This window comes from Chlorocebus sabaeus, chromosome 12, assembly GCF_047675955.1.
Source record: "Chlorocebus sabaeus isolate Y175 chromosome 12, mChlSab1.0.hap1, whole genome shotgun sequence".
Taxonomy (NCBI): domain Eukaryota; kingdom Metazoa; phylum Chordata; class Mammalia; order Primates; family Cercopithecidae; genus Chlorocebus; species Chlorocebus sabaeus.
Genome location: NC_132915.1, coordinates 82,100,770 through 82,123,570, shown reverse-complemented (window position 1 = coordinate 82,123,570; position 22,801 = coordinate 82,100,770). Strand labels below are relative to the sequence as shown.

The window sequence follows — 22,801 nt, the reverse complement described above, 5'->3', positions numbered from 1 at the left end:
TAATTTCTGAGATGGAACCTCACTCTATTGCCCAAGCTGGAGTGCAATGGTGCAATCTTGGCTCACTGTAACCTCTGCCTCCCAGGTTTGAGCGATCCTCCTTCCTCAGCCTCCCAGATAGCTGGGATTACAAGCATGCGCCACCACCCCTGACTGATTTTTATATTTTTAGTAGAGATGGGGTTTCAGCATGTTTGCCAGGCTGGTCTTGAACTCCTGGGCTGAAGCAATCCTCCTGCCTTGGCCTCTGAAAGTGTTGGGATTACAGGCGTGAGCCACCATGCCTGGCTGAATGCTATTATTATTAAAATTATTGAGGCCTGAATAACTTTCTTATAATTTCCTGCCACAAGATTGATACTGGTTTTTGTGGGGCTTTTTCTCAGCTCTCATGTACTTGGTGTTTGGTGCATGTGAATTACCTGTGTTGGATAATAAATATGGAAGTAATGTCTGTCCTGTTATTTGGATGTAGGATCTAGTGATGTCTGGTTTCTTCCTGAGGGGCTGGTGGCATATCACAGCAGCATTTACTGCATCTTGAACTGTGATAAAGCAGTAGCAAGCTATCAATGAACAACGGTGTAAAACATATGTTTTACAACAGACAAAACTCTGTCCTTGAGGAACTGTCCATATATTTGGGAAGATAGATATGTATTCATAAAAAGACACTAAATCTGCGAGGCATGAAATAAAGGTCATATGAACAGTATAGATACTACTTGTATAAGAATAGATAATACTCGGCTGAGTGATGGCTCACGCCTGTAATCCCAGCACTTTGGGAGGGCGAAGTGGGCAGATTTCATGAGCCCAGGAGTTTGAGGCCAGCCTGGGCAACATGGTGAAACCCCATATTTACAAAAAATACAAAAATTAGCCATATGTGGTGGTGCACGTGTGAGGTCCCAGCTACTTGGGAGGTTGAACTGGGAGGAACACTTGAGCCCAGGAGGTTGAAGCTGCAGTGAGCTGTGATTGTGCCACTGCACTCCAGCCTTGGCGACAGGAGTAAGGCCCTGTCTCAAAACAAAACAAAAATCCCAAAACAACAGAAAGGATAGATAATGCTCTATACTTCCTATATCTCTAAGTAATAGTCTCTAGGTAATAGTCTTGATTCCACCCCGCTTCTCACCCTCACATCCAAACTATCACCACGAACATTCAGTTCTGCTTCCAGAATACATCGCAAATCCATCTCTTCCTTCCATTTCCATCCCCTCTGAAGTCCATCCAAGAAGTCCATCTCTCGGTTGAACTACTGCTGTAGACCCTGGCTGATGTCTCTTTTTTTATTCCTGTTCTTCTCCCAACCTTTCTCTACCTAACAGCTGAAGTGGTCTTTTAAAAACCTAAATCAGATTTTTCATTCCCATACTTAAAACCCAACAAGAGCTTTCATTGCTTTTAAAATAAAGTCCAAGATTTATAAGGCCCTGTGTGGTTTGGCTCTGCTTTTTTCTCCTTCATCTCATGCTGGTCTCCCTCTCACTAACTAGGCTCCTGCCACACAGGTTGCTTTTCCCTTTTTGGAACCCACCGAGAGCTTTCTTACCTCAGGGTCTTTGCATTGGTGCTTTCATTTGATTGAAATATTCTTCCTTCGGTCCCAAACATGGCTTGCTCATTGCCATCCTTCAGGTCCTAATGTATGTGTTATTTCTTCAGAGAGTTCAAGTCATTCTGACTACTACTCTATTTAAAAAGTTTTTCTGGGAGGATCACTTGAGGTCAGGAGTTTGAGATTAACCTGGCCAACATGATGAAACTCTTGTCTCTTCTAAAAATACTAAATTAGCTGGGTATGGTTGCAGGCACCTGTAATCCCAGCTACTCAGGAGGCTGAGGCAGAAGAATTGCTTGAACCCAGGAGACGGAGGTTGCAGTGAACTAAGATTGCACCACTGCACTCCAGCCTGGGTGACAGAGTGAGACTTCATCTAGAAAAAAAAAAACAAACTGTAGGCCGGGCATGGTGGCTTATACCTGTAATCCTAGTATTTTGGGAGGCTGAGGCAGGTGGATCGCTTGAGCTCAGGAGTTCAAGACTAGCCTGGGCAACATGGTGAAACCCCATCTCTACTAAAACTACAAAAAATTAGCTGGGCGTGGTGGTGCATGCCCGTAGTCCCAGCCACTTGGGAGGCTGAGGCATGAGAATCGCTTGAATCCGGGAGGCAGAGGTTGCAATGAGCTGGGATCGTGCCACTGCACTCCAGCCTGGGCAACAGAGTGAGACTGTCTCAAAACAAACAAACAAGCAAACAAAAACAAAAATAAACAAAAAACAAACAAAAAAATGTTTTTTGAAGCTGAGGCCGGTAAGATCGCTTGAGTCTGAGAGTACGAGACCAGCCTGGGCAATATAGAGAGACCCCGTCTCTACAAAAAACTGAAAAATAGCTGGGCATGGTGGTACACGTCTGTGGTCCCAACTCCTTGGGAGGCTGAGGTGGGAGGATTTCTTGAGCCCCGGAGGTCAAGGCTGCGGTGAACTGTGATGGCGCCACTGCACTCCAGCCTGGGCAGAGTTGGAACAACATTTTTCTTTTTCTTTTTGAGATGGAGTCTCACTCTGTTGGCCAGGCTGGAGTGCAGTAGCACGATCTCAGCTCACTGCAACCTCTGCCTCCTGGGTTCAAGTGATTCTTGTGCCTCAGTCTCCTGAGTAGCTGGGATTACAGGCGCACATGCCACCACGCCCGGGTAATTTTTGTATTTTTGGTAGAGATGAGGTTTTGCCATGTTGGCCAGGCTGGTCTCAAACTCCTGGTCTCAAGTCTGCCTGCCTCAGCCTCCCAAAGTGCTAGGATTACAGGTGTGAGCCACCATGCCCAGCCAACTTTCGAGAAGCTGTGGGTGTAGGGAAAAGAATACAACTGACATGCCTTCAACTCCTGGCCATCCCATAATTGCCTGTGTAACTTTGAATGTATCATTCAATCATTTTGAGCTGTCTTCGCCTGTACAGTGGGGAAAATAACCCTTAACATGGATGGGTATTGTGAATAGTAATGCTTTATACTTAGGATCTGTTGGAATGCATATGATGACAAATGGTAGCCATTTGTACCAGGATTTCATTCAGATTCTCAGCTGAGGGTGTGCACTAAAATCAAATTTGGAGCTTTGTAGAAATTTGGATACCAAAAACCCAATTCAGTACTACTGAATCAGAAGAGTTATCTCTGGGTGGGTGTGGGACTCCAGTACGTGCGTTTTTCTAAAGCTTCCCAGAGGATTCAGATGTGTAGCTGTTACAACCATGCGTTTAATCCAAGCCATGCTGGAATCCTCTCTAAATGCCTCTTGCTGAGGGACTGTCCAACTTGAATAGCTCTGTTAATGGGGAACTCACAGAGCCACAGGTCCAAGCTGCTTCCTAATGGGGCATCCACCTGAGCCTTTGAGCCTTATCCTTAGATAACAAGTTATTGATTTCTTATCAATTGGGTAATATTTGGTATTAATTTTTGAAAACAATCTTGCAGTCCCAACCAAAGTCATCATGCCTTCCATTATTCTTGGTCACATCCAAGATGGAAGCCAATCTAGTTATCTTTTGTACTTTTATCCCTTTTGTGTTTGTGCTTCTCGCCTAACCCAATGACTTGCGCTGGGTTCCCTCCCAGACTTCTCCACTGAGCACTTTAACCTTCCACCTTCAGTGTACATGAACCTATACCTACAACCTCTTTAGCGATGGCTCCTCTACTTCCTGCTGTAACTGAACTCTGTCTTAAATTAGAAGATGTTTCAGATGTCAACAATGTGACTAGGCAATCTTATGAAACATTAACCATCTCTTTGGTTGGTTGCTTGAGTAAACACAAATATATTCATTCTTGGAATGTCTTGGGCCATTAAATACATCTAAAGGTTTGATGCTGGGAAAACATGATGAGGGCCAAGGAGTCTTGTGTCTGGTGAATATGCATGAAAAGGGGACCAAAGCTCTGTGGGCAAACCTGGGACATGAGAGGTAGACAGGGTTGGAAATTAGATGAGATCCTGCTCTGGGAAACCTCCCTCCTAGAAATAACTCTGGGGTCCTGCAACAGACCAAGCATCCACAATGGAATGGAAAAGAGTGCAATTCCATTAAATCCACACATTCTGTATCAGAGGCTCATTTAAAAGAAGCCATCTATTTCTAAGGGCAAGGATGGCTGGTGGGGATATGGGAACAGATTATATGATTTTCTCTAGTTTGAATGCTGTTATCTCAATAAAATGACTTCTGTTTAAAAAGGCTGGATGTCAGAAGGGCTTAATTTTCTTGACTTTCTACAGATTGGGGAGAAAATCACAAATCAGAACAAATGCCTTGTTTTCTTTTTTTTTTTTTCTCTTACTATAGAATAACAGATTTTTTTTTTTTCTTTCTGTGTTTAGGTATAACTGAGACTATTGGTGACATTTGAAATTATTACAGCCATCTTATTTTATATTTATTATACTTTCTTGAATAATGTTGTATCCATGAGCACTATCGTGTGATATGAAACATTCGTATGCTTTACTTCCTCCCTTCAACTCACTGCTCTGATTTTATTGAAATAATGTAAAATTTTATTTTTATTATTATTTTACATTGTTCAACGTTTAGTTCTAGAATCCTTTACTAATAGTTATGTCAAGCTCTACAATCACATTTAAATGATTATGGAGACATCCATACATCTTGCTGATTTCATTGTTCCTTGGTGCTTTTTCTAAAACCTGTCTGTGCTGCACTTATTCTTACGATATTTGTTCTGATTCATCTTTTAAAATTTTTTTCCCAGAAAAGATACATGGGTTGATTTTTAAAAATTCTGAAATGTCTAAAAATGACTTTCTTGGGCTCTTAAGTGAAGTATAGTTTGACTGGGTCTAGAATGGTCATGTCATAATCTTTTACCTTTAGATAGTTCTTTGTAAATATTTAATTGTCTTTTAGTAGTCAGTTGTAGGGAAAAAAATTTCATATCAGTTTTATAATTCCAGGTTTATCTCCTCCTGTGCAACTGATTTTTTTCTTTGAAAGGTGCATATAAGTTGAATCTTTAGGAGATAAATACTTTCTCCATTAATTTGCTTTAAAAAGTTCAGAGATTTTGAATATATTGTATTTAACAATCAATTGGCAATAATTGCTACAATTGCATCATCATCTACTCTGGGGTTGATGATCTGAAGATGCATAGTAAAATGTACCAGAGAACTGTAATATTTAAAAGAATGCTAAGATATATTATTTCATAGATCAGTGAATTCTTTATAAGTAAGTAATCTCATAATTTGACTATTCTCTATGTGTGCATGTTTAGAAATTTTATTAAATTCAGACGTACTTATATTGGATTATTTGATGGGGTTCGTGTTTTCTCTTTTCCTGTTTGAGTGGCCTCTATCACTATTAAATATTTATTTTAAAGATATGAATTGTAGGGTTGGAAGTCAGGGCTTATAACCAGTGCTGTGTTGGTTCCCATTGCAGAGATCAACTGTGGCAACCCTCCAGAAATGCGGCACGCCATCTTGATAGGAAATCACAGCTCCAGGCTGGGCGGTGTGGCTCGCTATGTCTGCCAAGAGGGCTTTGAGAGCCCTGGAGGAAAGATCACTTCTGTTTGCACAGAGGAAGGTACCTGGAGAGAAAGCACTTTAACATGCACAGGTACAGATTCTGTTCTGGGCTCCTGCTACCCAGAAACAAAACAGCCAGTGGGAGCCGAGGGCCTAAAACTGTCTGATTGCTGCTTCACTCTACATACTGCATCCAGCTCTGCTCTTTACCTGGTTGTGTACCTGGCTTTAGATTTGTCAGCTAAATCCTGAAGATTTAGAGGGTGGACTGGAAAAATAAGTTGGATGGAAAATGTTATGCATCCATCTTTTGAGACTCACCTTAAATCACTGTGATTCCTGTTCCCTCTACTTGACTGGCTGAGACGTTTTTCTCCATGAACCATTTTCTCAGAGGGGCACACTCCTAACTTAACACGTGTTGACCGTTTTTCAGAGAAAAGGTGTTATGATGAAAAATAGTTTTTAAATGTTTATTGTGTTAACACACATAAAACATAAAATTTATCATCTAATATAGTTTCATTTCTTTTTTTTTGAAATGGAGTCTTGCTTTGTCACCCAGGCTGGAGTGCACTGGCGCGATCTCAGCTCACTGCAGCCTCCGCCTCCTGGGTTACAGTGATCAAGTGATTCTCGTGCCTCAGCCTCCCGAGTACCTGGGATTACAGGTGTCTGCCACCATGTCCGGCTAATTTTTGTATTTTAAGTAGAGACAGGGTTTCATCACGTTGCCCAGGCTGGTCTCGAACTCCAGGCCTCAAGTGATCTGCCTGCTTAGGCCTCCCAAAGTGCTGGGATTACAGGTGTGAGCCACCATGCCTGGCTTACCATCTAATATAGTTTGGATGTTTGTCTCCTCCATATCTCATGCCAAAATGTGGTCTTCAGTGTTGGAGGTGGGGCCTGATGGGAAGTGTTTGGGTCATGGGGCCAGATCACTCAGGAATGGCTTTGTGTCCTCCCCTTGGTGATGAATTCTTGCTCTTAGTTCACATGAGAGCTGGTTGTTAAAAGGAGCCTGGCACCTCCTTTTCTCTCTTTGGCTCCCTCTCTTGCCGTTTGACATGCCTGCTCCCTCTTCACCTTCTGCCATGATCATCAACTTCCCAAGGCCCTCACCAGAAGCAGATGCTGGTGCCATGCTTCCTGTACAGCCTGCAGAACCATGAGCCAGATAAACCTCTTTCTTTATAAATTACCTGGTCTCAGGTATTCCTTTATAGCAACATGAAACTGATGAATACACCATCTGAACTATTTTTAAGTGTGCAGTTCAGTAGTGTTTGTTTACATACACTCATGTTGTTGCACAACCAATCTCCAGAACTTTTTCATCTTGCAAAACTGAAACGTTATACCCATTAAACAACAACTCCCCATTTGCCCCTCCCCACAGCCCCTGGAATGTCACCCTTCTACTTTCTGTCTCTTGTGAATTTGACTACCGTAGGTGTCTCATATGGTACTTGTCCATTTGAGACTGGCTTATTTCACTAAGCATAATGTCTTTAAGATACATCCATGTTGTAACATGTGTCAACATTTCCTTTCTTCTTAAGGCTAATAGTCCATTATATGAGTATCCCACATTTTGTTTATCCATTCATCTGTTGATGGACACTTGGGTACGTTCCATCTTTCGGCTATGATGAATAATGCTTGAAATGTGTGTACAAATATCTCTTTGAGACCCTGTTTTCCATTCTTTTGGATATATATACACAAGTGGAATTACTGGTGAAAACGAGTTTTGAGGCGTGGTGCAGTGGCTCATGCCTGTAATCTCTGCACTTTGGGAGGCTGAGGCAGGTAGATCACTTGAGGTCAGGAGTTCAAGACCAGCCTGGCCAACATGGCAAAAACCCATGTCTACTAAAAATACAAAAATTAGCTGGGTGCAGTGGCTCACACCTGTAATCCCAGCACTTTGAGAGGCCAAGACAGGAGGATTGCTTGACCCCAGGAGTTCAAGACCAGCCTGGAAGACATAGTGAGACCCCATCTCTACAAAAAATTAAAAATTTGCCAGGTGTGGCGGTGCACACCTGTAGCCCCCACTACTCGGGTGGCTGACGCAGGAGAATTGTTTGAACCCAGGAGACAGTTGTGAGCCAAGATCACATCCCTGCACTCTAGCCTGGGGAATAGAGTGAGACTCTGTCTCAATAAAAAAAGGAGTTTTGAGATTTCAGTTTATATTCTAGCAATGCCATATATTAGCTGTGTGTCATTAGGTGAGGCATTCTGAGCCTCAGTTTCCTCATCTATAAAGGAAGGAAATAAAATCTGTTTTTCTTACTTCAAAGAGTGTTGAAAAGGAATCAAATAAGATAATCTGTGGGGCACATTTTAGAAAACTGAAAACACCATGCACATGTTAGTCTTTTTCCTAAATTTGTTAGCCTCACGTGAAGCTCTTCTCATGAATCAGAAGCGTGTGCTTCTACATGATTCATTTCACACCTCTGCCTCCGAGGGACAAGGTGAGAAAAGGCAATGATTCTTACCATTTGTGATGGTTGATCAGAAGGTGTGACAAATGGTTGTCACACAGTCCCTGGGAATATATTTCTGGCTGTGGACTTGCTTGGCTCTGAAGACAGGTCTCTGAAGAGTGAAATCTCCAGGAGCTTTGATCTGGGTCTCTGCTTTGACTAGCAGCGGAATTGTGGTCTTGCTCACCAATATTTTCCATTGGAAAGTTTAGCCAGAGCAAACAAGACATGTAGGCCCCTGGGGATTATTTGTCCATAGGCAATGGTTCATAATTATGTTGGGGATGGGAATTTGAGGAAATCTGTCCATTCACTCAATGGATATCTATTTAGCTTGCACTATATGTCAGGTACTTTGTCGGCATGACCCTCTTGGAATTTACAGTGAAACAGGGGAAACAGACCTTTTCCCCAAAGATATGCACATACACATACACACATAATGTTTTACAAGTAACAAGGTGTTCCTGGATCTCTGAAATCCTTGAGTAAAGCATTCTTGGAATAGATGGAAAGCTCAGCTTTGCCGTTGAGGCCCTGTGTGTGCCATGCAATTCCTACATTTGGTTATCTCCATCACAAATTCAAGAGGATGTAGGCCAGAGACTGCCATCGGAAAAACAAAGAAGGGTAGAGCTGGATGAGAACCCAGAGATATAATGCAGTCTTCTCTTAGAGAGGTCTCATTGCCTTGCCCAGCCTGCACAGAGGAGCAAGGGCAAATGTGTAACTGATACCAAAGACTCTAGGGTTCCAGTCTTAATAATTGGAGCTAATGCCACGCTGGACTAGACTGATGGTCACTCCAACCTATCATGGCATTTGCAAAAGTACCTCCAACAGTTATTTGAAGGAAGTGAGGTAGCTGCCTCCTGGAATGCTGAATTCAACGTTTTGGGGAAGTATTCCCGACACAGAGCAACTGCTGGAGTCACTTGGTAAGAGCTGGGTATAGCTTCTGAGCCTCAGCCATTTGCTTCATTGCTCAGGCTGCTCTGCCTCCACCATTCAGCAGTCAATGGGGGTATCAGAATTAGTCACCGCATGAAAAACCAGTGGATCTGCATGGGGCATAGTAAGCTATTAATTAGCTGATGCTTGTAGAGCACTTTGAAGAACAAACATGTTATGTAACTGCTAATTATAATTACCATCCTCAGCCTGCTACCTTTCACAAAGTCTGTGACTCCAGCTGCATCTGTTTCCATGGGTTTATGCGAGCTTTGATTTAAGGAAAGAAAAGGCATTTTCCCTGAGAGCTGTGATCTTTCTGTGAGGAGGCCTTTATGCCCTCAATCAGGATTGGCAGCTAAATTCAATTTCCGCAGATAAAGGGGATGATTTACATGATGATTAATTCATGGTGCAGTGCAGATGATCTCTGGGTGGGTAGGTAGGAGAGGCTTCTGGAAATGTAGTGAGAGCTGCTGATTACCATGGCTCTTCCTCAGCTACCCCTCTTCTTTTTTCTTTTCCCTGTTTTTCACTTTTTACCTATTTCTTCACTCCCCTCATCCCAACTGTCTCTGTGTATTTGTTGTTGTTGTTGTTGTTGGAGATGGAGTCTCACTCTGTCACCCAGGTTGAAGTGCAGTGATTACAGCTAACCACAGCCACAAACTCCTGGGCTCAAGCTATCCTTCTGCCTCAGCCTCCCAAGCAGCTGGGACCACAGACATGACCCAGCATGTGTGGCTAAGTTTTAAAAAAATTTTTTTATAGAGACGGGGGTCTCACTGTGTTGCCCAGGTTGGTCTCAAACTGCTAGCCTCAAGCCATCCTCCTGCCTGTGTGTATTTTATATTTCCCTTTCTTAATATTCACTTTTAGCTTCCCCTCTCATCTTTTTCTACTTTTCTGCTTCTCTCTGAATGCCTCCTACCTCTGTCCTGTTTTCACTGTTTATCTTCGTGTACTTCTATGTTTAGTTCCAAACTGGGTAGAATAATTTATCTTTACCTGGGTTGTTTTTAATTACCTTTAAAAATATTTTTGACTAGTCTTTTGGATTAGTAGCACAAATCTGTATGTGCTTTTAATGACGTGTGAGCTCTATCAAGATGGTGGGACTCTTTTTTCCCACCCCTTGCAAGGCCAGTTTGGACTGGAAACTCCAGACATCTGGGAATTAGGCAATCACTTTAGTGTCTGGAAAAACCCCAGGTGGAAGCTTGATGTTAATGAGTCAGTTTACCTCAAGATCAAAGAGACTGATTCATTCTTGATAAGACTTTCCCTGGCTTCCATTCTGCACAGGCCATTTGGCTTTTCATGTTTAGAATCTGGGTTAATGATTATAAGGCTGACGCTCACTCACTCTACGCTCTCTGAAGGGTAACATCTCTGCTGGAACAGAGGCTGTTTATCGCTAGAATCCTTTCTGTGCCCCTAAACTGCTCTGGGCACTGCTCAGATGCCTCCAGGACACTGTTAGCCTCTGTCCCTTCTGTTTGGCTGGTGACCCTCTTCTCCGGCCACTGGGTGCTCACTTGCAGCGCTACACATTTCAGATGGAACAGAAAGGTCAGCCGGAATAAATGGATACATTTCCATAAATAGCCACATGGTCAGATGTATTGGAATATGTGAATGAGGTTTGGACCGTCAAGCATTATAGCTCCTGCTGGCTGAGCATGAATGTACATCCCCAGGGCTCAACCAGGGGCCTGAATGCTCGATTTCATTTCATCCTCTTAAAACCCTTTTGAAGTCAGCTTTGTTGTTTTCATTTCAGAGATGAGTAATCTGAGACTCATAAAGGTTAAGTGACTTTTACTGGTCACTCAATAATTAGCAAATGGGAGAGCCAGGATTTGAACTGAGGCCTGTAAGCCCAGAAAGCCCACATTCTTTCTCCTACGTCAGTGTCTTCCAAGCTTGAATTATTTGTATACCACCCTGACACAATGTTTGCCATAATAAGAGTATTATTTACTTGGAATGTTTCCTTAAACAACATAACCTTAAACTTATAATTCAAATTTATTAAGGACGATATATGTGATCTCATGAGTCTGATGAAGTAGGTGTATTTTTCTGATATACACAAAAACCGATACATAGTGAACAGATAAAAATGTATTCCTGGCTGGGCGTGGTGGCTCACACCTGTAATCCCAGCACTTTGGGAGGCTGAGGGGGGTGGATCACCTGAGGTCAGGAGTTTGAGACCAGCCTGGCCAACACGGTGAGATCCTGCCTCTACTAAAGATACAAAAATTAGCTGGGTGTGGTGGCACGTGCCTGTAGTCCCAGCTACTTGGGAGGCTGAGGCCAGAGGATTGCTTGAACTCAGGAGGCGGAGGTTGTAGTGAGCTGAGAACACGCCACTGCACTCCATCCTAGGTGACAGTGCAAGACTCCATCTCCAAAAAAAAAAAAAAAAAAAAAAAACACAGTATTTGTGTGCCACCAAAAATCATCCCAAAGTGTGCAATATATTTTTACACTAATGTACTCTAAGCCATGCTACTTCTACTTATTTTATGTGAATCTAAGACTTCAAAGAAAGAAAGGAAACACATTAAAACTTTTATAGCCAAACATACATTTATTCAAGTAGCCACTGTGGGAAGCCATACCTGGATTTCTGTGGTGCTGCCATTATCATCATGTGTTTGCCTTGGAAGGCAGTTTATGAGCCGTATTAGAAGATCAGTTACATTCCTTTTGAAATCAGATGCTGTTTTGACTAGAAATGATACTGAGCTCGCTTGACCATCTGTTTGGGTCACCTGGATTGATTCTGTACGACCTTTTGCTGTTTCCAGAAATAAAGAAAAAGGATATAAAATTGTAAACCAAGGGAGTACACTAGACCAACCCCTGTCCTTGCACAGTGGGACTTCTGAAAGAGTAGTCTGGGCTCACTGTCTTGTTCCCTCCCCTCCTATGCTCTTCTCAGCCTACTGGGGGGAAACCAGGCATCGAACACCCCCATTTCACTGTAGCATCTCACCAAGGTCACTGATGACCACCTAACTGCCAACTTCATGTTCCAGTTTCAGCTCTCATCCTTCTCAACCTTTCCACAACATTTAGCATTGTGGATCATTTATCCATCCATTCAACTAGTCAACCAAATAATACATATTTTTTAATATCTATATTTAAGGCACTATACTAGGACCTGAGGATAGAGAGAGAAACATGGTCTTTGCCATTGTAAAGTTACATTCAGGAGAGGTAGTCATTATATAATGACTTACATATTTAGTTAATGTAATAAGTACCACATACAGAAATACTAGATGCTAACAAAATATCAAAATACATAACATTATATATATCTATACCTATCTATATATACATAACATTATATATATATGTATGTGTATACACACACACACACACACACACACACACAGAGTAAAGCAAAACAAAGGCACTTACTTTATCACCCACTGAGGCTTTCTTTCCCCAAATCCAATGAGAGTTCAGCTGGATGCTATGTGGGCCTCCTTCTTTTAAGCCAGAGAGGTCTCTGTTTTCTACAACTAGACAGGACAAGGGCCTGCTCTTCCCACCTCTACCCAAAATCAAACCTCAGATCTAATCCTGATGCTGTGGGCAGTCCATCAGGGGAGAAGGGTCATGTGAGAGGAGAGAGGGAGATGGAGCTTGCGCCCACTGCCTTGAACTGCTCCAGGCCCTTCTTGGCTAGGGAATGAGGAGGCTGTGGGGGACTGGTGGGAAGGAAGGCTGATGATTTTCTTAAAGAAATTATTTTTATTTTTAATTTTTAGGGACAGAGTCTTGTTGTATCACCCAGGCTGGAGTGCAGTGGCACACTCTCAGCTCACTGCAACCTCCGCCTCCCAGATTCAAGCGATTCTCGTGCCTCAGCCTCCCAAGTAGCTGGGATTACAGGTGTGCACCACCACACCTGGCTAATTTCTATATTTTTAGTAGAGACGTGTTTTCGCCACGTTGGCCAGGCTGGTCTCGAATTCCTGGCCTCAAGTAATCTGCCCGCCTCGGCCTCTCAAAGTGCTGAGATTACAGGTGTCAGCTACTGTGCCTGGCCTTGGAAGGCTGAGAGACACTCTTTCAAGTTCTTCCTTTCCTTCCTAGACATCAGTCACTCTACCAGCCTCCTGCCTCTCTTCTGCATTGCCTTTTTCCTCTGGTACCCCCCGAGTTTCAGTGTTTCCCAGTGTCCTGCCGTTGGGCCATTCACTGTCTCTGCCCTACCAGCATATCTCACCTGCAACCATCCCTTCAACTACCATTAACAGATCCACGACTTTTAAGAGTACTTTTTCCCTACATAGTAAGCAGATAACATCGTCACAGCCCAGTGCCTGGAGTGGCAGGATGCTTGGCATTTGATAGCCATTCAGTTAGTAGTGAGCAGGGAATGAAAGAGCTCTGGGACAGCTCCAAAGAGGACTTCCAGAAATGTTTTCAGTTATCAGCACTATTGGAATGAGGGCATATAGTCTCCATTCAAAGGGCAGCATTAATGTAGATGTTGAATATCTGATTCATTTATAAAGGAGTCTTTCCAACTAATTTGTAGGCACCTGGAGGGAAAAGCAACCAAACTTTGTTAAACTGCTCCCTGGGATGAAATATCTGACACCCCTATAATTGGATCTGGGTCCCATCTGTGCAGAGAGCATGGCACAGGCTGGAGGCAGATGGCATCTTTGAGATGCCATTTACAGTTGTCATAGTGAATGAGCAAGAAGGAAGGACAAGAAAGAAAACTCCTTTCTAATCTCTGCTTGGATGACAAAGGAACTGAGAGTAAGAAGGAAATTCGCTTTTCTGGCAACTCAGAAGATGAGGGCTGGGCTGGTGCCTTTTCTTTCTGGACCAGGTGGTGAGTTAGCATCAAAGGGATGTGTGAGTGAGCAGAGACGCCAAGAGCTCTTTGAAGGGCAGCAAAGAGGGTAGAGGCCAGAAATATCTGGGGCTTGTTCAGGCTGATAAAAGAGTAGTACCGACATCATCTTTATGCTACCCAAGGGGGTGAACTGATAAGGTCATTGTGTCTCTTAGGGTACCCATGCTCATAATTGGAGTATTTCTTTTCTTTTTTTCCCTCTTTTCTTTCTTTCTTTCTTTTCTTTTTTTTTTTTTTTCTTTTTTTTTTTTTTTGCACTGGAGTCTCATTCTGTTGCCCAGGCTGCAGTGCAGTGGCACAATCTTGGCTCATTGCAACCTCTGCCTCCTGGGTTCAAGTGATTCTTGTGCCTCAGTCTCCCAAGTAGCTGGAATTACAGGTGTGTACCACCACACCTGGCTATTTTTTTTGTATTTTTAGTAGAGACAGGGTTTCACCATGTTGCCCAGGCTGGTCTCAAACCCTGACCTCAAGTGATATGCCCGTCTCAGCCTCCCAAAGTGCCAGGATTACAGGCGTGAGCCACCGCACTCACCTGGCCCACAATTGGAGTATTTATTTGATTTCAATTTGCGTGTGTTCTAGGGAGAAATACTAATATGGAGATCCAGGAATGCTGCAGACAGCCATGGGTGGCCTTTCTGGTGTCTCAGCAGGAGTTTGCCTGTTTTCCCCTCTCTGCCTCCATTGATTTTCGCTTGCTAATAGATGACCTGGGCTTACCCAAGACCAGGTCATGTGGAACACAGAAACTAGGCATTGTTGCCGAAGGGATGATTTAGTAAAGATATAAACTCTTATTTGGGCAGAGAGATCAATAGATCTGGGTCAATCCAAAGCTAGCATTGGTTCTGAGTACAGGAGAAGAGGGTTGGCCCTTCAGGTACCTAAGGTACAGGCTTCCTTTTGTACTTGGAGACTGCAAAGAGAGTTACTAGAAGGGAGAAACAGGAGCTGAGTTGTGGAGAGTCATTTTCTGAGATGGAGAATTAGCTTTCTCACTCTTCTTAGATGGGAGCCTTTCATTGGGTTTATATTTATCATGCAGTAGAGAATCAAATCCCAGGCATCACAAGTGGGAACCAAGGGCAGTAAAGCAGGGAAAGAAGGAGAGTCAACGTACGATGCCTGATTGTACTGGTCTCCACCGAGGGCGGGCATTACCCCATCTGTGTGACAGTGTCCTTAGACACTGAAGAAACTTAAGTCTTTGTTGGACAGCCCTTCAGAGAAAAGAAAGGAGGAAGGATTTCTCTACCAGCTCCTGTCCCCATGGGATTTTAACTCCCCTGCACTTCCAGATGGCATGTGCTGGGGTGTGGGTGCCACAGCAGGGAAGCCCCAGAATAGGAGGCAAGACCTGGTCATGTTGTCAAAACCCATGCAGGGATGGGACAAGGAGCAGGGGAAGCTGAGAGAGGTTGAGGAGTTCTTAAGAGGTGTCTGCTTCAATGGGAAGGCTTGAACTGGGGCTGTGGAATATCCAATTTTGGTGACATGAGGATAACTTTCTCCGGGAATAATTGTATGATAGCTTCTGTCTGCAGGAATTTTGTTTGTTTGTTTTTGTTTTTGTTTTTTTTTTTTTTTGAGATGGAGTCTCACTCTGTCACCTAGGCTGGAGTGCAGTGGCAGGATCTTGGCTCAATGCAACCTCTGCTTTCCGGGTTCAAGTGATTCTCCTGCCTCAGCCTCCCAAGTAGCTGGGACTACAGGCATGTGCCACTGCGCCTGGCTAATTTTTGTATTTTTGGTAGAGACGGGATTTCGCCATGTTAGCCAGGCTGGTCTCGAACTCCTGACCTCAGGTGACCAACCTGCCTTGGCCTCCCAAAGTGCTGGGATTATAGGTGTGAGCCATTGCGCCAGGCCTGTTTGTTTTTGATAGTATTGTAAATGAAATCATTTTCTTAATTTCATCTTTGGACTGCTCATTGCTAGTGTATAGAAATATAATAGATTTTTGTACATTGGCATTGTATTCCGCAACCTCGCTGACCTCCTTTCTCAGCTCTAATACTTGTTTTGGTGTGGATTCCTTAGAGTTTTATATATAGAAATATGTAAGATCATATCATTTGCAAGTAGATTACTTGTGTGTAGGGAGTTTATTTTATTTTATTTTACTATTTTTGAGATGGAGTTTTGCTCTGTCACCCAGGCTGGAGTGCAGTGGTGCAATCTCAGCTTACTGCAACCTCTGCCTCCCAGGTTCAAGCCATTCTCCTGCCTCAACCTCACAAGTAGTTGAGATTACAGGCACGTGTCACCACACCTCGCTAAGTTTTGTATTTTTAGTAGAGATGGGGTTTCACTATGTTGTCCAGGCTGGTCTCAAACTTCTGAGCTCAGGTAATCTGCCAACCTTGACCTCCCAAAGTGCTGGGATTACAGGTGTGAGCCACTGCACCCGGCTGGGAATTTGATTTCAAAGAAATAAAAAGCTAGATCCACTTTCCTTCTTCCTGTCTCAACAACCACTTGAGGGTTGACTGGGACTGTTGAAAACTATGTTGCCTCAGGGAACCCAGGCCTTCATATGGTTTCCCACATTGCTAAATTCATTACCTGGAATACATGCAGAATATTTAAAAGAAGCAGAACAACCCAGAGGAATCCGTGGCCTCCTGATAGAAGCAGATTAAATAGCTTCAGTTACAGGAGTGCCAGAAGTACCTAGGAACCTTGTGGAGAATTTCTTTAGTTTGCCCCAACCTGTTTCTGAGGCGTGGTCCTGTGTGGTGAGACATGTCATTTTCCCCCTTGGGATAGCAGTGACTTGAAGGAGTTTCCCACCATCCTGCTGGGAAGAGAAAGGTGGAAGCAGGTCTCACCTGTGCAATTGCAGGGAAGGTCTCACTCAGGACCCAGTTCTGGGCCTCGTTCCATTCTACCCGAGTGGAATGCCAGTGGCATCAGTGGCCTGTCAAGTGAATCATAGGTTGGAATTCTGACCTATACCCAAGCAGGAATCTTTCCTTTCCCTCTAAGTCAGGTAATGGGCCACGCTCATTCCTGATGAAGAGAAGTTGGGTGATTGGCTTGGGAGAGCTTGCATTGCCTGACTCAGTGTCCGCCTCTGAGGATGAATGGTGACCAGTAGAGATACCAGCTGAGCAGACAGACTGATCTCCCTCAGAATTTTCCTAAAGCCCATTGATGCATTTTTGCGAGTTGACTGCCTTTTTCTCTTTTAGAAACTCTGACAAAAATTGATGATGTATCAGTGTTTAATGATACCTGTGTGAGATGGCAAATAAACTCAGGAAGAATAAACCCCAAGATCGCATATGTGGTAAGTAAAATGATCCACTTCTTCCTGCTAGGACAGACACGTCACCCATGGGAATATGAGTCAGAGGGACTTGCCTCCGTGAGAGCTTTTCAATCTAAATGCTGCTTCTTTTTTTTTTTTTTTTTTGAGACAGTCTCACTCTGTTGCCCAGGCTGGAGTGCAGTGGTGTGATCTCGGCTCACTGCAACCTCAGCCTCCTGGGTGCAAGTGATTCTCCTGCCTGAGCCTCCTAAGTAGCTGGTATTACAGGTGTGCACCACCATGCTTGGCTAACTTTTTGTATTTTCAGTAGAGATGGGGTTTCACCATGTTGGCCAGGCTGGTCTCGAACTTCTGACTTCAGGTGATCCACCTACCTCGGCCTCCCAGAGTGCTGGGATTATAGGCATGAGCCACCGCGCCTGGCCTCAATCTAACTGCTTTCTGATCCCGCTGTCATTTAAAAAGAGCGGACGGAATTTTTGAAGATATCTGTATTATTTCGTTATTTTGCATTTTGTGTTTAACATGTTTGTCATTCAGCAGGGTGCGTGTGTGGGGGATGCGTTTATATTTGGCATCCTCACGATTGCTTGTTTCCAAGCGCTTGTATTTCACGCCCCCAGAGCAAGCCCGGGAGCGTCTGCTGACTTGGTGAGAGTGCAGCCAATGGTCCTCAGGTTGCAGTTGTCTCCATTTGATCATTCGTGTGCAGGAGAGCACTTCCTAGGGAGATTCCTCATTTATGTCTCTTCTAGGGGTTTAATATTCACCGGGCTGATCAGACTTTATCAGCAGATACCTGGCAGCAGAGATGTACCTTACGAATGCTCCCTGGCTGAGCAGCGCAGTATAAAATGGAATAGTAGGAGAATGGGTTCCAGCACCACAAATTCTGGATTGTTTTGACTGGAGTCATAGGGGGTTCTCTTGTCTTTTCCTCTCAAAGATATCCATAAAAGGACAACGGTTGGACCCTATGGAATCAGTTCATGAGGAGACAGTCAACTTGACCACAGACAGCAGGACCCCAGAAGTGTGCCTAGCCCTGTACCCAGGCACCAACTACACGGTGAACATCTCCACAGCACCTCCCAGGCGCTCTGTGCCAGCCGTCATTGGTTTCCAGACAGCTGGTAGGTGGAGGCGAAGCCTCATTTCCTCCTAGAAAACGCTAAGCACGGAATGTGGGGAAGTATGCTGCAGAATCAGCTGGGCCGGAGAGCTCCTATTTGCTTTCTGAGATTTATATTCAGACGTAGTTGCTCCAGCCGTAGAACTAGAGCAGGTCGAGAGATCCGTATCCTCTTGGTACCAGGCTGAATGGGCTCTGGGGTATTTTTTCTCAGCTGAGCCCTCAGGGAGAGGTGGCAAGTAATAAAAAGGCATTTAAAAGGAGAACATTAGGTGATGATCAGTCCACTCTCAAATACCCAAGGCAACAGAGGGTAGCCATGTGGCTTATCTTTGGCAGTAAACTCAAAAGTCATTTCTGGCCAGGTATGGTGGCTCATGCCTATAATCCCAGCACTTTGGGAGGCTGAAGCAGGCGGATCACTTGAGGTCAGGAGTTCCAGACCAGCGTGGCCAACATGGCAAAATCATATCTCTACTAGAAATAGAAAAACTTAGCTGGGTGTGGTGGCGCACGCCTGCAGTCCCAGCAACTCGGGAGGCTGAGGCACAGGAATCACTTGAACCCAGCGGGCAGAGGTTGCAGTGAGTGAGCCGAGATAGTGCCACTGCAGTCCTGCCTGGGCAACAGGCAAGACTGTCTCAAAAAAAAAAAAAAAAAAAAAAAAAAAAAAGAGTCATTTCTTGCTCTTGCGTGTGAAAGAGGAGGTGCCAGGGAGGCTGACCCAGCAGCTTTAAGGGGATCAAGTTGAGAGTGGGGAGGTAGAAGCAGAGGCACCCCTAGGATGCAGGAGGGTAGGTGTTAGCTGAAAAAAGGAGTGGAGGGAAGGAGCTTTAAGAAGTAGAAATAAACCTCATTGTACATAATTGTAACATGGGTTTTTAAAAACACTGTGACAATTACAGTAAGTAAAAAAAAAAAAAAAAACCTCTGGTTATGAGGTATGAGGACTAATTAAATACTTTGTAGACAGGTGGGGCACAGTGGCTCATGCCTGTAATCCCTGCACTTTGGGAGGCTGAGGAGGATTGCTTGAAGCCAGGTGTTTGAGGTCAACCTGAGCAACACAGTGAGACCCTCATGTCTACCAAAAAAAAAGAAAGAAAGAAAATTTAGCCTGGTGTGATGGTGCATGCCTATAGTCCCAGTTACTCAGGTGGCTGAGGCAAGAGGATCACTTGAACCCGGGAGTTCAAGGCTGCAGTGAGCTCTGATCATGCCACTGCACTCCAACCTGGGTGACAGGGCAAGACCCTGTCTCAGAAAACAAACAAACAAAAAACCCTGTAGACAAACCTTGAGAAGTAATTGATGTCATTTATTTATTTATTTTCTGAGATGGAGTCTTGCCGTGTCACCCAGGCTGGAGTGCAGTGGTGCTATCTTGACTCACTGCAATCTCCGCTTCCTAGGTTCAAGGATTCTCCTGCCTCAGCCTTCTGAGGATCTGGGATTACAGACACCCACTACGATGCCTGGCTATTTTTTGTGTTTTTAGTAGAGACTGGGTTTCACCATATTGGCCAGGCTGATCTCAAACTCCTGACCCCAAGTGATCTGCCCACCTCAGCCTCCCAAAGTGCTGGGATTATAGGTGTGAACCACCACAACTGGCCGATGTCATTTATTATTTTGGGGGAGTTGAGAAAGTTCTTAATTAGCTGTTTGCTATCCCACTTAAACTGTACCTTAACCTGAGTAGCTGGGAAGTGACATAGATTCAGCAGAAATAGTTGAAAAAGTCTGCCAATCTTAACAATATAAAACCAACTATGAGATTATACAAATTAGGTCTCTTCATATTTGTATATAAATAAAACAAAATTAATTCTTTGCAAGTAAATAATATGTAGGCAAAGATATTATAAAATTAATATGGTAACTAATCAGAGAAGCCTTACAAAATTATTAGTAAACTGCTATAGGGAAATGTCTTTAAAAGATCATCACTCACCAGTCACTATTCAGTGAGGATGACAGGTTGCTGTTTGGCATCAGCTGTTTTTACTAATATCCAATTACCTGTTCAAGTTCCTTTCCCTTGGGAAAAACATGGTCTTTGGAGTCAGGCAGATCTGGTTTTGCCTCTTATGTCTGTAGTGAAGAGTTGGCTGATCATGGCTGAGTTATTTCATGTCTCTGGACTAAAGGGAATTGGATTATATTTGCAAGTTAATCTAGAGAGAATTAGGATTTATATTGAGCCATCCTAACTGGGAGCAAGGTATGTTTCCACATTTACTCAGTGTGTACTCAAGTCTTCTGTTTACTATTATACTATTATAAAGACTTGTCATTCTTTTCCTCCAGATCCTGGACATTCTGTTCTGATTTCATTATCGGAGTTATGCTATTTTCCTTAAAATGAACTGGGAAGTTTTCCATTGTTTTTCCCTCTGGAATAGTTTATGTCACATTGGAATTATTCCCTTCCTTTAAAGTTGAACGTTTTCTCAAAAGATCATTGAAGTTTCACCCCTTTAAGGAGATGATTCTTTGACAACTTTGTCAATTTCTTCCATGATTTTGGGTCTGTTTATGTTTCTGACATTTTCTTGAGTCAATTTTTATATTTTTCCAAAAAGTGTATATTTGGTTGATATATTACACATATTGGCAGAATGTCAGATGGAATATTTGCTTTCATCTCCTCTGGGTCTATAGGTTATATAATCCCAGGTTATTCTGACTCCTAAGTTTGGTTCTCTTTCTCTTTTTAGAGGTTGATTGGTTTGGGTTGTGTGTTTTATTACTATTTTTTTTTCTCCAAGGAATGAACTCTTGGGTTTTGAAATTGTTTTTCTTTTTCAAACTCACTAATTTCTCCTCTTGTTTTTATTTTTTCTTCTCCATGTTTCTCTCTCTCTCTCTCTCTCTTTTTTTTTTTTTGAGACACCCAGCTCTGTCACCCAGGTTGGAATGCAGTGGTGCAATCACGGCTCACTGCAACCTTGACCTCCTGGGCTCCAGTGATCCTCCCACCTCAGCCTCCCAAGTAGCTGGGACTACAAGCATGCACCACTAAGCCTGGCAAATTTTTGTATTTTTTGTAGAGACAGGGTTTAGCCATGTTGCCCAGGCTGGTCTTGGACTTCTGGGCTCAATTGATATGCCTGCCTCCGCCTCCCCAAGTACTGGGATTATAGGTGTGAGTCACAGTGCACAGTCCATATTTCTGTTAAATTGGTTATATTGTTCTGTTTCTAAATTCTTGAGCTGAATACATAACAAAATTCAACTTATTTTCATTCTTTTCTGTTTGATAATAAAAGTCTTTAATGTTTCTTTCTCTCTTGCAGATTTGAGCTTTGGCAGAATTCTTTAGGCATTGATACATGTTTCCAGGCATCATATAATTGCTATTCTGATTTTCTGTTTGACAGAATAATTATTTATGAGTGTTTTAATATGTATTCTCTTTACCCTTACTTTCAAAGCATTATATAATTACTATTGTGATTTTCTCTTTGAATAATTAATTATAAGCATTTTATACAGTGGTAGATTTTTTCTTTGTAACATTTATACTGTGTTGTTATTTTCTAGTTTTATTACATTTTGGTATGCTTTGGAGTATTTATTGACATTTTCTTGGGTCTTAGCATTTGGCCAAGTTTGGTAATTTCAGTAGGTGCTAGATAATAAGGTAGAGTGTTTGTCTGTAAGGGGAGTAAGATCTATTATTAAGTCAACTTTATTAATAGAATTATTCAGTACTTCTGGTTTTTGTTTATTTTTAACATGGATTGCCATTTTCTGTTCCTCTTAGAAATTCTTATTGGTTTGTTTCACACATTTTGATATGATTTTTATGTTCATGACTGATATCTTTATTATAGATTCTTTCACTAGTAACAAATGGCTTGTTTTAGCCTGTTTAATACCTTTGCCTTGAATTATATGTTGAAAGTAATATTGTCTTCTTGATTTATTTGTGCTTGCATTTGCATGATATGCCTTTGTCTACTTTTTTTCCTTTTTGAAAGCTATCTGAGTAATATTGCTATAAATGTACTCTAGGAGACAGCATGTATTGACAGCCTTTCTGGAAAACTTTTATTTTTGATTAGATAAGTTATCCAACTTACATCATTCTTATGTGTGATATGATTTTCCTTTTATTTATTTATTTATTTATTTATTTATTTATTTATTTATGAATGAGACAGAATCTCGCTGTGTCGCCCAGGCTGGAGTATAGTGGCGTGATCTTGGCTCATTGCAACCTTGGCCTCCCAGTTTTAAGCAATTCTTGTGCCTTAGCCTCCCGAGTAGCTGGGACTACAGGCGTGAGCCACCACGTCTGGCCTCTTTTTTTCTTTCTTTTTTTTGATATGGTCTAGCTCTGTTGCCCAGGCTGGAGTTCAGTGGTGCAACCATGGCTCACTGCAGCCTTGACCTTCCAGGCTCAAGCAATCTTCCTACCTCAGCTCCCAAGTAGCTGGGACCACAGTTATGCAGATCAC

General features: G+C 42.9%; 1 protein-coding gene across 5 annotated transcripts in view; it reads left to right on the top strand.

Moving 5' to 3' along the window:
* The window catches only part of SUSD1 (sushi domain containing 1), a 136,110-nt gene that overhangs the window by 44,817 nt on the left and 68,492 nt on the right, over positions 1 to 22,801 (top strand). For all 5 annotated transcript variants that reach the window (XM_073021852.1, XM_037983601.2, XM_037983583.2 and 2 more), the window contains exons 6-8: positions 5,489 to 5,668; positions 17,124 to 17,221; positions 18,150 to 18,336. In XM_073021852.1, coding sequence (XP_072877953.1) covers positions 5,489 to 5,668; positions 17,124 to 17,221; positions 18,150 to 18,336 — 465 coding nt within the window. The remainder of the gene's footprint in view (positions 1 to 5,488; positions 5,669 to 17,123; positions 17,222 to 18,149; positions 18,337 to 22,801) is intronic.